We start from the raw sequence: 16,842 nt of genomic DNA, 5'->3' as shown, positions 1-16,842 counted from the left end.
GAGCCTCCAGTGGTGACGATAAGTCTCGGCAAGAAGCGTGGTATGGTTTCTGGAAGAACCACCATCCGGCGGAGGCGGCGGCGATGGGCGGGGAGAGGAGAGGCAACAAGAACAGCAATACCTGGTTCGTTTTGGGAATTGGGTTTTGATGAAAACCGATTTTTTGTTGGAATATGAGTTGTACAAATATAAAAAAATAAAGTTGATAAGAAATTTTATAACACAAAAATTAGTTTAGTTTAATAAGAATATAATGTTAATTCATATTGGACATCAATTAAATTTAAAAATACATAAAAAAAATTATTGTAAACAATAGCACATAAAAATTTCGTTAAAATAAAAAATATATATTTAGTGTTATTTAAAGGCCTTTAAACTTTTGAAAAAAAGAAGAAAAAAAATTTAGTGTAGCCCTTGAATTTTTTCTGCACTCAATGTGATCCTTAAACTGAGAAAAAATCAATCTAACTCTTTGACTAACGGAATCAAACATTAATCGTAACGATGCTTACACGACAATTCACAAAATTTATTTGATTGATGTGATAGTTCACGATATTGTTGTGGTAGTGCATGATTGAAGATGATGGGATAAATGAGCTTAATTGATTTTTTTACTAAGTTCGAGGGTCTAATTGATTATTTTTAAAAGTTTAAAGATATAATTAATTTTTTAAAAATTAAACATTATTTAAATTTAAAATATAAAATATAAACCGTTATTAAGATATTTAATACATTAAATATAAAATACTAAAAATAAATTATTAAAAAATTATTTTAAGGACCAAATATGTATGTATGTATGTATGTATGTATCAAAAGTGTTTATATATACCCGTATATATGTAGAAATGTCCTGTAAGATTGGGATAAACTACGGTCGAGAAGGGGACGATTTGTCGCCGCCGTACATGTCGACTCATATCATGAAAACCATGAAAGTAGGCCAGATAAAGCTAATCGATTCGAACCCCGAAATTTTGACACTCTTTTCGGGAACCAGGATCCATGTTGCAGTAACGGTTCCTAATGACGATATAATCCGAACTAGGGTTTTAAAAAACGGTTCGCGATCGTGATTTCGGCCGCGATATAGCGGTTTCGCCGCTGTCCGAATTATCCGCGACGGCCGCAATAGCGCCCGCGACGGCCGCAATCACGGTAAATCCGAAATAACCGAAAACGCGACCGCGATTTGAAACCCTGATCCGAACCGGTTCGAACGCAACATTTGCTGAACAATGGGTTCAGAGCAGTTTCATACCTCATTATCTGAATACTGTGATTCGGTTCGTGTTGGTCAGCAATGGAGTCCTCAACTCCAGCTTAGACAGGGATCGAATGATGTTGTACGATTCGCTTTTCCCGCGATGCATGGGATTAAGAATTCCTTGAATGCTCACGGTATTAAAAACGTCAAGGTCAGTACGACGCTGACGATGGATGTGCTGCAGACGAGTTTCCCGCCGTCGAGCGGTACGTTTCAGTCCGATATTTCGGGCACTGTGATGCCGAGGGTGTTGAAGTTCCTGAATGAGACCAAATCGATTCTTTTCCTCAATGTGTACCCTTATTTTTGCACTGTCTGCTTATCCGACAAACATTAGCTTAGATTTCACTCTTTTAAGAGGAAACATAACACAAACCGACCCCGGCAGTGGCCTAGTCTACACAAATCTCCTAGACCAAATGCTCGACTCAGTCCCATTCGCCATCGAAAAGTTCGGATTCTGCAACATCTGACTAGCAATATCCGGAACCTGGTGGCCTACTGCAGGAGACATCTATCAAATTGGTGCAAACATCTACAATGCAGCCACTTATGACCGAAACCTCATTCAAAAAAATGACATTAAAACCGCTATCGGGACCCCTAAAAGTCCCGCTGTAATCGTACCAACATTCATTTTCTCCCTCTACGATGAAAGCCAAAAGACAGGTCCAGAAACAGACCGGCATTGGGGCATGCTACATACGAATGGAACACCAGTTTACGAAATCGATGTCACAGGGAGCCGTAACATGTCCGACTACAAGCCAGTGCCACCGACCAATAACGTGCCGTATAAAGGGAAAGTTTGGTGCGAAGTCGCTCCTTGGGTCAACGAGGTGAGCTTGCCGTCGGCATTGTCGAGTGTTTGCTGCATCGATAATCAAACCTGCGTGGCATTGGCAACCGGGGGAGAGTGGTTGCTCGAGAAACAACCTTGGACCCCTGTAAGGTTCTCGATTTATTCTGATTATGGATGACAACGGGACGAGACGTGTCGGTTTTTTACTCATCTTGGCCCGACTCAATCAAGCGAAATAACCAAAATCGTAAAATATTAACGGCTGTGATCTCATTATTTACAACTAACTGAATGCTTTGTACTTTAGTAGGTTGTGGACGCTGCAATTTCCCGAGTGTGACTCTCTGAAGAAAGATTCGGAATTAAAAGCTGAATCACTCAAATTCTTGGAAGGTTGTTTGTTATTTTAAAATCATTGAAAAAAAGATAATATTGTTTTTTTTTTAGAGATTTTGGATTTGAACAATTCTATTTATCTGCGAGGTATGCATGAATTGTCAATAAATTAAAAAAATATGAACAATTATTATCTTATAATCATTTTAGACTAATAAAAAAATCATAATACTATAAATGTTAATTACCTTGTTGATTCACGGTAGTGACCAATCGAGAAATCAAAAATGGATCCAAAATTTTAATATATATTTCTTTGGGTATACAATCTTTTTTTCTCTTACCCTTGACACATTAAATTAATTTTTATAATTTTTTCAAAATAATGACATGCACTTACTCTTTAAGCACTTAGTGCATTCACCTTTGATTCACGGTGATAAAATCTACTCTTATTTATTTACACCTTAATGGGTGAGATTAGGGACGGTCGAGTTTTTAACCTTTTCGAATTTTCACTTTGGATTCTTCTTTTTTCTATTTCTTTTCTTTTTATTTTCCCCAACGAAGATTCTCAAGCTTGTCAAAGATAGCAATAACTCAATAAAGCTTGCGTTAAGGGGAACTGAAAATACAAACTTCTTGGGCTCTATCTCAAATCTCGAGCTCTCAAAAATTCTTCTTTTAACAGGCTCAATAGTCACTCTTTATCAATAAACACGAGTGTCAAGATCATGAACATATTTCAAATCCCCCGCAATTAAATAATTAGCTCAAAGTAATGCTAAGAAATCTTGTGTTATTGTGTGTACCATATTGAATCATTCATAAGATGTTTGAAACAAAAAAAGGCTCGAAATGAAGAGAAATGAATTTATTGACGAAAATTTGGAATTTTACACAATCATGGCAATCATAGAAAAGATTAAAATCAAGAATCAAAGTAAAAATGCCTCTAACCATTATTAGAACAAAAGTTCCTACAATAATCAACTCTAGAGCGCTGAGGTGAGCCTATGTCTAGAATATCTTAAATGTTGCCAAAATGTCTATAGACGTGAAGATTCTCCTAAAATACTAGACTTCCGAGAGGGTCTAATTGTCAAATGCCTAACATAAAATGCATTTGAGCTGCTCTTTCGGGTTTTCAACTCAAATCGTTCATTTGGTTTCAAGACGATCTTTACTAATTTTCATCTAGAACCCCCTTTTCTTTCTTTTTCTCTTTTTGATTTTTTCTTTCCTTTTTTCAAACGTAATATTTCTTGATAGAATATGAGTTTATTGGATTTTTTAGCACCTCCCCATCCATTTCTACCAAAATCAATGCTCCTCCGAAAAAGGCCTTTATGACGACATACGACCCTTCCCAATTAGGCAACCACTTCCCATGAAAGTCTTTGTGAATTGGCAAGATCTTTTTAAACACTAGATTACCCTCTCGGAACTCTCTTGGATGAACCTTATTTCTATTAGCTCTCGTCATTCGTTTTTGGTACATCTGACCATGACATATAGCCTTTAATCTCTTTTCCTAAATAAGGCTCAATATATCATATCTAACCTGAGCCCACTCAGCCTCATCTAAATCTACTTCTTTCAAAATTCGAAGCGATGAAATCTCTACTTCAATAGGTAACACTTTCTCCATACTGTAGACCAAAGAATATGATGTTGCCCCTATTTAAGTTTGCACTGAAGTACGATATGCAAACAAATCGAAGGGTAACTTCTCATGTCAATCTTTGTAACTGTCAATAGTCTTTGAGATAATTTTCTTGATGTTCTTGTTAGCCCCCTTTACATCCTCATTCATCATCAGACGGTAGGTTACATAATTATGATGCTTTATCTTGAACGAAAAACATAACTCTATCATCATGCCATTATTTAGATTAGTGGCGATGTCTGAAATAATCCTCTTTGGAAACCCATACCGATAAATTATCTCCTTCTCTATGAGCTTGGAAACTGTTTACTTTGTGAGATTGGCATACGAATCAACCTCTACCCACTTGGTGAAATTATCAATAGCCACCTGAATAAAGAGATGACCATTGGAAGCCTTTTGTGAAATTGCTCCGATGACATCCATGCCTAACATAGAAAATGGCCACGGAGCATTCATTACATTTAATGATAATAAATACGCATGAATTATATCTTTGTAAATTTGGCACTTATCACATCTTCTTGCATACTCGATACAATATGTTTCCATGGCAGACCAAAAATACACATATCTCATTATTTTCCTGACATATAAAGACCGTTCGTGTGCGTTCAACATATCTCATTATGCACTTTCTCAATAATATTTTGTGCCTCTCGAGAGTCAACACATCTCAAAAACACTTGATCTCTACCTCTTCGGTACATAATTTCACCATCAAGGACATATCCTGCAACCATTCTTCTGGCCATCCTCTTATCAATCTCGGAAGCCTTATGTGGATAAGTTTGGTACTTAATGTATAGCAAAATATCATAATATCATAGGCGATTGTCTGCCTTTTTTTCCATACTAGAACCATGTGCCAGAGTTTTATACACTTGCACTAATATTTGAATCATATCGACTCTTTTTATGGTCTGAAACATTGCAGCAAATGTAACCAAGGCGTCCGCCATTTGATTATCCTCTCTAAGGAGATAAACAAAGGTAACTTCTTCAAATTATTTGACCAACTCAAGGATTAAATTTTGATATTCAAGCAAATTGGAATATTTTGTTTCCCACTCACCTCTCAACTGATACATCACTAATAAGGAATCTTCATACACTTTCAACACTTTTATTTTTCTTTCCATGGATACTCTTAAACCCATAACACATGCCTCATATTATATCATATTATGTGTGTAGAAAAACTCCAATTTACTTGTAAACAAATGGTAAACATTTTATAGAAAAATTAATACGACTCCAGTTCTTCGTCCCAAGGCATTGGACGCTCCATCAAAAATACATTTTTCCAAGATTTATCACTTTCAACATCTTCTTCCTTGATAGTGATACACAAAAGATATTTATAAGGAAAATTAAAGTTCAGGGACTCATAATCGTCTGAGGCACGACTCGCGAGAAAATATGATATAACACTTCTTTTTATTGTTTTTTGGCTCACAAAAACAATGTTAAATTTTGACAACATTTTCAACCGAGCCATTCTACCAGTTAATGCTAGTGATTTCATTAAGAACTTCAAAGGATCAAGTTTTGAAATTAATCATGTGGTATGATACAACATCTACTACCTTAGCCTTCGGGTTGCCCACACCAATGCACAACAAAAGTTTTGAATTGGTGAGTACCTCAACTCACAATCAGTAAACTTGTTGCTCAAATAATAAATGGCTCTTTCTTTCTTCCCAGACTTATCATGTTGCCGTAGTACACAAACCATTGAATTTTCAAACACTGATAAGAAGAGAATCAACGGTCTTCCAGGAATTGACACAACTAAGATCGGAGAATTTGACAAATACTTCTTGATTACTTCTAGAGTTTCTTGACACTCAGGATTCTAAAACTCGGGACCTAGGACTTTTTTTGTGTACGAGGAAGTGGGAGATTTTGAATTGTTTTTACTTTATCTAGGTTGATTTCAATCCCCTTTCTACTGACTATGAAGCCTAAAAGCTTGTATGACGTTATTACAAAAGTACATTTCCTCAAATTTTGATTATGCACTTCTTCTATCTATGATTTAGAGATCATACCATCCACATACACCTCAATTTCTTTACGCAACATGTCGTGAAAAATGATGACCATAGTCCTCTGATATATTGCTCCAGCTTGTAACATAATGTTCCCCACATGGTCATAATCTCCATATCTTCTATATTCATCTTGATTTGATTATACCCCGAGAAACCATCCATGAATGAAAACCATAAATTTCCTGTAGTATTGTCCACCAATGTATTAATATGTGACAAAGGAAAATTAACTTTGGGACTTGCATTATTTAGATCTCTATAATCCATACACATGTGCACCTTCCCATCTTTATTCGGTATAAGGAATATATTGGCTAACCACTCGGGATATTTGGCCAGCTAGAGGAATCCTGTATCAATTTGTTTCATCACTTCTTCCTTAATCTTTAATAACATTTTTTGCCTTTTTCTGAGTTTTTGTTGAACTGGCTTGCACTCGGGCTTTATCAGAAGTCAGTGCATTACTGTGTTTGTATCAAATCCTGGCATATCTTGATAAAACCAGACAAAGATTTCTATGAAATATAGTAGAAAATCTAGCAAATCTTGTTTCGTCTTTGGTGACATAATAGTGTCAATCTTCACTTTTGTCTTACCTTCATCATTCCCTAAATTAACGATCTCAAATTTTCTTTATGAGGCAAGATTTGTTTATCTTCATTTTTCATTAATCTTAATAATTCAGCAAGCTTTTCATATTCTACCTCATTTTCACACTCATTAATCTCTTATAGACATAAAAGCCGCTCTAGATCAATCTCATGAATAGTTTCAAAAACATTTGTGCTATTACTATTGGGACACCTACGAAGAAAATATGGAACGAATATGTACTTTGGAAGAGAAAAGAAACAAACAAAAAAAATGAAATGATTGAAAATGCAATAAAAAAAACTTATTGTCATTTGAGAAATTGAATGAAAAAAATCTTTTATTAGAAAAAAAAGTGAGTGAAATCAACATAGTTGCCCATACAAAAGATCTCTTAATGCTCGTGGGTACAAAAAAGGGTTAGTTTCGAACATTACTTTGGGTTAATCCTAGAAAATACAGGGAGGTTATCTGCCGTCAAGTTGTTGAGCTTTTTCCTGGGAAACATGGGCGTATTCCAGCTAGAAATCTCTAGGATTGCTATTTTCTCTGATCATGTTGATAAACAACACTTCGATGGACTCATCAAACATTTCTTAATCTTTCAATTGTTCCCCCTCTTGGATTTCACTAACCAACTGCTCCTTAGTGTCATACATTCCTCCAAAGATGAAAATGTACTTCTTGTTAGAGTAACATATATGTTCCTAGAGAATATCTTCTCCTCTTAGTCGAGCTTTTCTTGCAACAGATTTTCTTTTCATTTCCTTTTGACATTGTTGAAAATTAAGCTTAAATCCAAGCCCAAAATGACCCCTTTTCATGACATGTTTGGGTCACAGAATTCGTTACAGGTTTCTTCTGAAACCTTTCTCAATCTTTGCTCCTCTACTCAGAGTCTCACGCACAGACATCTTTACAAAGTTAGACAATCGATAAAGATGAAACTTTTCCCCTTTGACAATGAATGTTATATTCATAAATCCAAGTCCATAAATAAACATTCTAGAGAATTCTTGTTTGTCTGAATGTAAGGTACGTCAGTGGTTACTGAAGCGACGATATCTTGCTTAGCTCCAATACTGATTAACTTTCCATCAATGAAAAATTTTAATCTTTGGTGTAACGATGAAGGAACTATCCCAGCAGAATGAATCCAAGGTCTCCCCAACAAACATTTATATGTCAGATTTATATCTATCACGATGAACTCCACGTTGTAAATTACAGTTTCAATCAATAAAGGGACATCAATCTTCCCTATAACATCCCTTTGAGTTCCATCAAAGGCCCAAACGACATTTTGATAGGCCTCTATGTGAGAATCATTTATCAATAGTCTCTGCAAAGTTCTTAGAGGCGTGACGTTAACCGCCGATCTATTATCAATCAATACTCAGGTAAAACGTGTCCATTACAGTGAATAGTAATATTTAAGCCTCCATAGATCTTATTCCTCCTTCCGGAATCTCACATCAGTAAAGGTTATGTAATTATCTATAGCGATGTGTCCCACTATACGATCAAGCTTGTTCACAGATATATCCTCTGGCATAAAAGTTTGATTGAACATTTTTAATAAAGCATTTTGGTGCACCTTTGAATTCATTAGAAAATTTAATACGAAGATTTTTTTCCTATTATTTGTACAACTGCTCAACATATTGTACTCACTGTGTTTTAAAAATTTCAATAACTCTTGAGCTTGAGCCTCAATCACCGGTTCATTAATTTTTTGTGGAGTTTCCTCCTCAAAAATATTTTGAGGTGGTAGTGTCTTGTGCCTACTTTTCACCTTTTCAGCCTCCTTCGGTGTTTTAGGGGGAGAATAACATCTTCCACATCTCATGAAATGTCCTACTTTATTTATCACTTCCATAGGGGCTCTTCTTTTATCATCTGGTTTGATACTCACTTTTTCCAACACTATTGACCCTTCAACTTCTCTCGATACAGAGATATTGGTGGTATATCTACAAGGGACTTTATGAGTATCCTTGAAAGAAAATGGTGTTGGAGTATTGATTATTATTTTAGGAGTTACTAGGGCTGGACTCACTACTTTTGGTCTCACAGTGATCCCAAGAGGTTTCATTACTCTATATTCGGATGGACATACGTCAATTTCTTTCATCTACTCAACCTTATCAAAGAACTAAATCTCCTTATTATTCATCATTGATTGGATCAAACTTTTAAACTTGGGACAATGTTGAATCTCGTGCACCACTATCTAGTGGAACTCATAGAAAATTTCATTTTTAATGTGATTACACATCATAACCGAACTGATCAATCTAACCTCTCTTAACTACTTGAAAACCCAATTCAATAGGGATTTAATTTTAGACACTCATCTTTTCAATCTCTTACCATTCTTCTCTTGGATGACGTTCACTCATCGACCCCTATGATTCGTCAACGAATTTTTTACTACATCTGGGTAGAGTTGAATTCTATAATATTCGTATCAATCAAATTCTTCATAATCTTCTTGAAGGAAAAACAATTTTTGATCGAATACCCACGAAATCAGAGTGGTACTCGCAACAATCGTTCGTATCATACCATTGAGAAGAAGGTGGCTTAAGTGGTTTGATATGATAAGGGTGCACCAGGTCCACCCTTAGAATTGCAACGTACACCTCATAATATGGTGCTGGTACTAGTGTAAATCTTACTCTTTTAGCTTCTTTTATCTTCCCTCGATGCTCATTCCTATTAGAATCAGACTCCACTGTAGCAGCTCTCAGCTGAGTAATCGTATTCTTAGCATAACCCTTATTGTTAGTACTCGTAATGTTCACTTATTCTCCTTCTTTTTTAACATTCTTTTCTCAACCTCATCTATTTTTCCACTTTTGATGGTAACTCTATTAATTCTCTGGAAATTACCATGTTAGCAAAACTTTTGGAAGTACTCCCCAAGATACGATCCAAGAATGGCCTTTCAGAGTATGAAGGAATAAAAATATGGTTTTCTTGTCCATCAAATGTAGTTGGACTTGGACAACCATATCATGCCACCTTTGGGAGTACTGTGAAAAGTCTCATTAGGCTTCTTTTCCATGTTCATCAGAGCCACTCGATCAGGAATTATATCAGTAACATGTTTGTATTGCACAAGAAATGCCCTGGACAAATCCATCCAAGATCTGATGTTGATGTGACTCAATTGTGTGCACCATCTAGCTGTGAAACCATTGAGAATATCCAGGAAATAGTGGATAAGTAACTTTTCATCCTTCAGAAATCTGACCATTTTACGATAATACATGGTCAGGTAAGCAGATGGACAACTAGTCTCGTCATATTTTTTAAACTCATGGGCCTAAACTTGTAAGGAAAAATCAGATTTCGTACAATACTCAATTCTCGAGCATTCATGTCCTATACATCAGTGGATTCTATATATAGCCTTTATTTTTCCTCTAGTTTATAATTATACACATAACTAAAATTAAAAAAAATATAAAAATTAATACACATTCAATAAATAAACACATTAATAAGCAAATTGAAAGGAATAAGGACTGAATTGAATTAAACATAAAGTTGAAAGTATTTAAAGTAAAATTTACTTAGTGACTAAAATAAAAGCCAGAGACATCAATAAAACCCGCGTAGAATCTTGTATTTATGAGCTAATTTCCCCAAAAATTCATATAAGTATAAAAGTCAATTTTTTAGACATGTCCCTCATTTTTTTCTAAAAATTTTCTCATCCCCTCAAGCTCCTCTCAACCATCCCTTTTATTTTCCCCTTTTTTTATGAACAAACACCTTATTTTCAGAAAACTTATCCCTTTTTAAGATCAAAACCTATGTGTTCATCATTGTTCTTCCAAAGTGCATCACAAAAACTTGTCTTGATCCGATAATAACACCCAAAATTCCAAACAAAGTTGTTTCAAAGATCAAACTCCAATTACTTTCCAAGAACTTCAAATTTCCCTTCATCATTTACCTCCCTTAATTTTTATAAACTCGGAAACTTCATCCCAAACGTATTTTTCAAGATCTATACCACTCATACCCCAATTACACTTCCAAAATCCTAAAGTATTCTTCAACCAAGCCTAATCCTAAAACCTTGATTCAATAGAATCAAACCCAAGCTCCTCCCATCTAGGCTACCCAAATCGAAAGCCACCATGATCTGACCGTCCACCGCCGTACCCGAACACTAACGGTCAGCACCCTACGACCACCGACCACCATACACGTTGGTTCTCGCCTCAAAGCTTCCCCTTATTTCAATTAAAATCAACACCCAAAAACAAAACAAAACAAAAAAATTAAGAAATTACCTTCTTTTCACACTTTGATAAGAGCCTCTGATGAACTTGACAACTCTGGTGATCCACCAAAGATGCTCCGGCGACAGTAAGCTCACCATTTCTTTCTCGTTTTTCTCTTAGTAATTTGATAGAATTATGCTCTTTGATTCATCTGTGATGATTACGGTGTGATTATTGCTCATTATACTAAAAATATGGCTCCGGGTTGTTGTTAATCCCGCCCAAAGTTTGTTATGGAAAATGGTTATGGCTTTAACTTCCTTTGCAACTCACTAATTTTTTCCATTTTTTGGTATTTTTTCGGTTCGAAACAACACCCAATGTTTAGAGAAGGTGGCGACAAGGCGGCGCGTGAGCTGATGACGACATACTGGCCACGCACCAACAACACTCCATGACGGTAATAACTTCTAGTGATGACGTGACTCTCGTAACCCTTGGATTCGATATTCATAAACGATCTTAATTGATTTTTGTTTCTTCACAAGAATTGCCAACTTGGAACATTCTAGAAAATACCAACGCATTAAATAAATTAGGCCCACCATATATATTCCCAAGGCATGAAAAAGTCAAAAGTCCCTCAAAGGATTGTTTCAAATACCTAGGGTCTATGATACATAAAGATGAGGGTATAGATGATGACGTTACACACCGTATAAAGGTGGGATGGCTAAAGTGGAGGGTTGTAACTGGAGTTTTGTGTGACAAGAAGGTGCCTCTAAAACTTAAAGGAAAATTTTATAGAATGGCAATAAGACCAGCGCTGCTGTATGGATCAGAATGTTGGGCAATCAAGAAGGATTACGTAAGGAGGATGGAGGCCGTAGAAATAAGAATGCTTCGATGGACATGTGGTAGGACTCTGAGGGACTTGACACCAAACTCTACAATTAGGAAGTCCTTGGGGGTGGTGCATGTATCCGAAAAATTGAGGGAGGGAAGACTACGGTGGTTTGGGCATGTCCTTAGGCGACAACCGTAGGATGCAGTCAGAAGGGTAGAGTCGATTATTGTCGACGGTGCCAGAAAGAGAGGACGACCAATGAGGAAGTGGGTTGACTGCTTGAGATCTGATTTGAAGGAATTAGCTCTTACCGAGGACATGGCCTCTGATAGGAAAGTATGGAGACTCAAGACCAGGGTACCCGAGTAGTGTAGCATCTCTGTCTTTTTTTAATTCCTTTATAGTAATCTCCATGACTTCTACTTTTTATATGTTTCTGTCATAGGAATTTATGAAGGCTTAGAACTAGGATAACGGAGTAGTGTTGCCTTAGTTTAGGATTTAACCCATTTGACTTTATTCCTTCTTGTAGCTTGCTATCGCTGATTTCTGTGTATCCTTCTCTTCCTGTTTCCTCTTTTTAAATTTAACCGGGACCTACGTTTCTATCTAGAAGCAGAGATTTTTACACAGGGATTTATTTGCATGGATTACTTCCCATTACAGATACGCATATAAAGACTGCATATGAAGACTGTTCAACTGTGTATTTATTGATTTATTTATGCATGAACTGTATTTTATCTTTATTTTTAATTATCTTACTGCCGGAGATCTTCCACGGAAGCTGCTCTCAATCTGGCGTTGGGGACAACCTACTACCCCACCTCCCCCTTACCCCATTGCATATGAGAATAGGGTTTTATTGTTGTTGTTGTTGATATTTTGGAAACATAGTGGGTTTGGATTTTAGGCCTAGTATATATTTTTGTAAATGGACTTTATTTATGTATTTGGATCATTTTGTAATTGGATTTTACTTAATGGACTCTAAAAAGTGGACTCTTATTATTTTACAATATAAACTAGTATTTATTATTAAAAAGCATACTAACATATTAATAAATGTCATATACCCATATACTAAAATATTAAAACCATATACTTCATAAACAAACTATATTAATAGTATATTTATTAAAACTACATCATATTAAAACCATGTATCATATACCAAAACTATACTAATATTATTTTTTTAAACAAAACGATATGAAAACTATATACTATATTTATTTAAAAAAACCATAAAGCTCACTAAAAATGCCCGGTTAAAATGGGTGATGAAAGTGTGCATGTGTGTCGAAAGAATTTACCCTAAACCTGAATCGAATTGAATAAGAGATGAAGAAATGTTATATTTGATTCAAATTTGAATAAGTAAAAAATTCGACCTGACACATGATCATCTCTAAATAAATTCTAAGACAAATTATGCATTTAGTACCTAAATTATTACTTTTGATCCCTTTTAGCACATAAACTTTCAATTTTTTTCAAAATCATACCTAATATTTAGTTTTTGTTTCATTTTAATATCCGTCGCTAAAAACTTAACGCTTTAAAACTATCAATTTAGGTACTAAATTGGTCCATTTAGTACCTAAACTTTCAAATTTTTTTAAAACTTAACGTTAAATTTTGATTGAGGCTACTAAAATGAAACAAAATTTAAACTTTAGATATCGTTTTGAAAAAAATAAAAGTTTTGATACAAAAACAGACCAAAACTTATAGTTTAGGCGCTAAACACGTAATTTACCCTAATTCTATATATGTAATCTATTTTTTATGCAATTGATAGATATTTAAGAATAAGTCGCTTTTAAGGATAAATGAAAAAAGTTTTGCATAAGAAGATTTTTATTATTATCTATAATTCGCACAATTAAAATAATGCACATTAACACTTACATGATTAGTAAATGTTTGATATATGAGTAAAAAGTCAAGCAAACCGACGGCGGCTAACACATAGGTTAAACATATAATGCCCAAGTATATGATTATTTGAATAACATGCATGATTTGTTATGTTATTAATTAAAAATAAAAATATTAATTTATTTATACATCACTTAATCTAAAAATAATTTAGATTGAAATAAAAATGGCAAATGAATATTGTCTTTAAGTGCATCACAGTTTGAGCTTTACCTCTTCATTCTCACCATGGACTGGACAGGCACAGTTCTTGCAGTTGCTGCACTTATCCTTCTCTTTCAAGTGTTGCCATGGAAAACTAGGGCTAAAACTAAGAGGCTACCACCCGGTCCGAGAGGGCTTCCGATTCTCGGAAACCTTTTGATGGTAGGGAGCAAACCGCACCGAGATCTTCGACTATTAGCCCTCAAGTATGGCCCCATCATGCACTTACGCTTCGGTTTCATGCCCGTAATCGTTGTCTCGTCCCCCGAAGCCGCCGAGCTATTCCTCAAGACACATGACCTTGTGTTCGCTAGCAGACCGCCTCATGAAGCGTCTAAGTGTATCTGTTACAATCAGCAAAATTTGGCCTTCTCCCCCTACGGCTCATACTGGCGCAACATGCGTAAGATGTGCACCTTGGAGTTACTTAGTAACCACAAGATTACTTCTTTCAGGTCGATGAGGAAACAAGAACTCGATCTTTTGGTTCGACGTATCCGAGAGGCTGCTACCAGTGCTGTTGCTGTTGATCTTAGTTCCGAGGTCACGTCGTTTAGTACCGATGTTTCTTGTAGAATGATCATTGGAAAGAAATATAATCGTGACGATTTCGGTGAAAAAGGGTTCACGGCTACACTCCGAGAGGCTATGCAAATAGGATCTTGTTTTAACTTAGCTGATTACATTCCTCAAATTAGGGTACTCGATCTCCAGAGACTAACAAAGCGTATGAAAGCTATTGCCAAGGATTTTGATGACTTCTGTGAGAAGATAATTGAGGAGCATGTTCAATCCGAAGACGAAAACAGGGTCAAGGACTTTGTCGATGTCATGTTGGGATTCGTTGGATCGGAAGAAACTCACGAGTACCGTGTCGAACGAGACACTATCAAAGCGATCATCTTGGTATACTCTTCTATGTCTCAACATATGTTCCTTGATTAACAATCTTTTTCTGCAAAATTTTATCTAAATTTACCCACGATTGTTGCAGGACATGCTTGCAGCTTCGATGGATAGTTCAGCTGCTACGATTGATTGGACAATGACCGAACTCATCAGACATCCACGGGTGACAAAGAAACTCCGAAATGAACTCGAAAGCGTGGTAGGCACGAAAAGGATGGTCGAAGAGTCGGACCTGGAGAAATTGGAGTACTTAGACATGGTTATCAAAGAAAGCTTCAGACTTCATCCGGCGGCACCGTTGCTTGCGCCGCACGCCGCTAGGGAGGATTGCATGGTGAACGGCTTTCACATACCCAAGGATGCTCGTATCATGATAAACGCATGGGCCATAGGTCGAGACCAAAGGGTTTGGACCGATGCAGACGAGTTTTATCCAGAGAGATTCGTTGGAAGCGACATTGACCTTGGCGGACATAACTTTGAGCTGATCCCGTTTGGTTCCGGTCGCAGAGGCTGCCCCGGAATGCAATTGGCTCTTACCGTCGTTCGGCTCGTGGTGGCACAATTGGTTCATTGCTTTGATTGGGAGCTGCCGGATAATATGTTGCCAACTGAATTGGATATGACCGAGGACTTTGGACTTGTTTGTCCTAGAGCCTGCCATCTCCTAGTTATACCAACATGGCGTCTAAAGACTTTCTAATTTTACCTTTTCCGTATTTAGTCTCTCAATTATATTTAACTTATCATCTTTAAATTAATTATATTTTAACTTATCATATTTAACTTAGCATCTCGATTATCACTTTTGTTTCATGTTAATCATTTAATTATTATTTTTCAAAAATCATATATAATGTTACATTTTGATTTCATTTTGGTCATCAGCCGTTTTAAGGTTAAAAAATTGAGGTGATCATTTGGGTTTGATACTAACGTGTCATCCTCTACAATAACGAAACATTGACATCCGACTCGAAACGAAACACACACCGAAGAGTGAACCATGGCCTACAATAGCACCCAAGGTCCCAATGCTTACAACCAAAGAACAGATCTTAGCCCACCCTACTGAATCGCCACGATTCAACCGAGACAAGAAGTGATAGACCAAACTGAGCTTCATCAAAACCCCAACCACTTGCTACTCTATAACTTCGTTCCATAATCCCAGCTACGCTCAAATGAAACATGTATTTAGCAACCAACATTAATGAATAGAGTCAACCATTAGTGCAAACACACCATCGTTCAAATCAACGAAGTGACCAAAATCTTCTAACTTCGATGTTCCATACCCACACACCATCAACGAAGTGACCAAAATCCGAAACCTTACCCACCTTCCTAACTCCACCAAACAAGCTCAAATCAACCACTTTAGTAATCATACCAAACAAAGCCTCACCTACTAAGTTAAACAGAAAAGGGGACAATGGGCAACCTTGACGGAGCCCTTTCTTAATGTTGAACTTATTAGTTGGGGAGCCATTCACCAAAACAGATATTAAAGTCGTCGTGATATATAAATCCATCCATCTCCGTCGTCTTTCCTCAAAACTCATGATTCTCGTCACTAAATCTAAGAACTTCCGGTCAACCGAGTCATATGCTTTTCTAAAGTCTGGTTTAAAGACAATCGCTCTTCTTTTCCTTCTGTTGAGTTTGCCGATCACTTCGTTTGCAATGAGTGAACAATATGTTATCTGTTTACTTGAAATGAACGCAAACTGAGTCTCACCGACTACTTCATTGATACAAACTGTCAACCTCATAGCCAGAACTCGAGCAACGATATTATATAGGCTACCAACTAGGGAGATCGGTTACTAATTTTTTATCAGGCGAATAAAAAAATTTAGGTTTCGTACTTAAAGAAATGTTTAGGGGTCTTTGAAAAGATTTGTGAAATGTTGGTAGTCGCCGTCAATCATTTTTAAGGTGCGATTAGAACATTTAAAATCGA

General features: G+C 36.3%; 1 protein-coding gene and 1 pseudogene across 1 annotated transcript; both read left to right on the top strand.

Annotated features, from left to right (window-relative positions):
- Positions 1–857: 857 nt before the first annotated feature.
- On the top strand, positions 858–2,256 carry LOC120175182 (annotated as a pseudogene).
- An 11,711-nt stretch (positions 2,257–13,967) lies between these two features.
- On the top strand, positions 13,968–15,579 carry LOC120175181 (cytochrome P450 71AU50-like). Its single transcript, XM_039181868.1, has 2 exons — positions 13,968–14,873; positions 14,962–15,579. Exons 1-2 carry the CDS (start codon positions 13,992–13,994, stop codon positions 15,577–15,579), a joined length of 1,500 nt encoding a protein of 499 aa, XP_039037799.1. The 5' UTR covers positions 13,968–13,991.
- Positions 15,580–16,842: the final 1,263 nt, after the last annotated feature.

This window comes from Hibiscus syriacus, unplaced genomic scaffold (genome assembly GCF_006381635.1).
Source record: "Hibiscus syriacus cultivar Baekdansim isolate YM2019G1 unplaced genomic scaffold, ASM638163v2 tig00112159_pilon, whole genome shotgun sequence".
NCBI classification, from domain to species: Eukaryota; Viridiplantae; Streptophyta; class Magnoliopsida; order Malvales; family Malvaceae; genus Hibiscus; species Hibiscus syriacus.
Note: the sequence above shows the minus strand (reverse complement) of the source record. Positions and strands in the feature narration are given on the sequence as shown.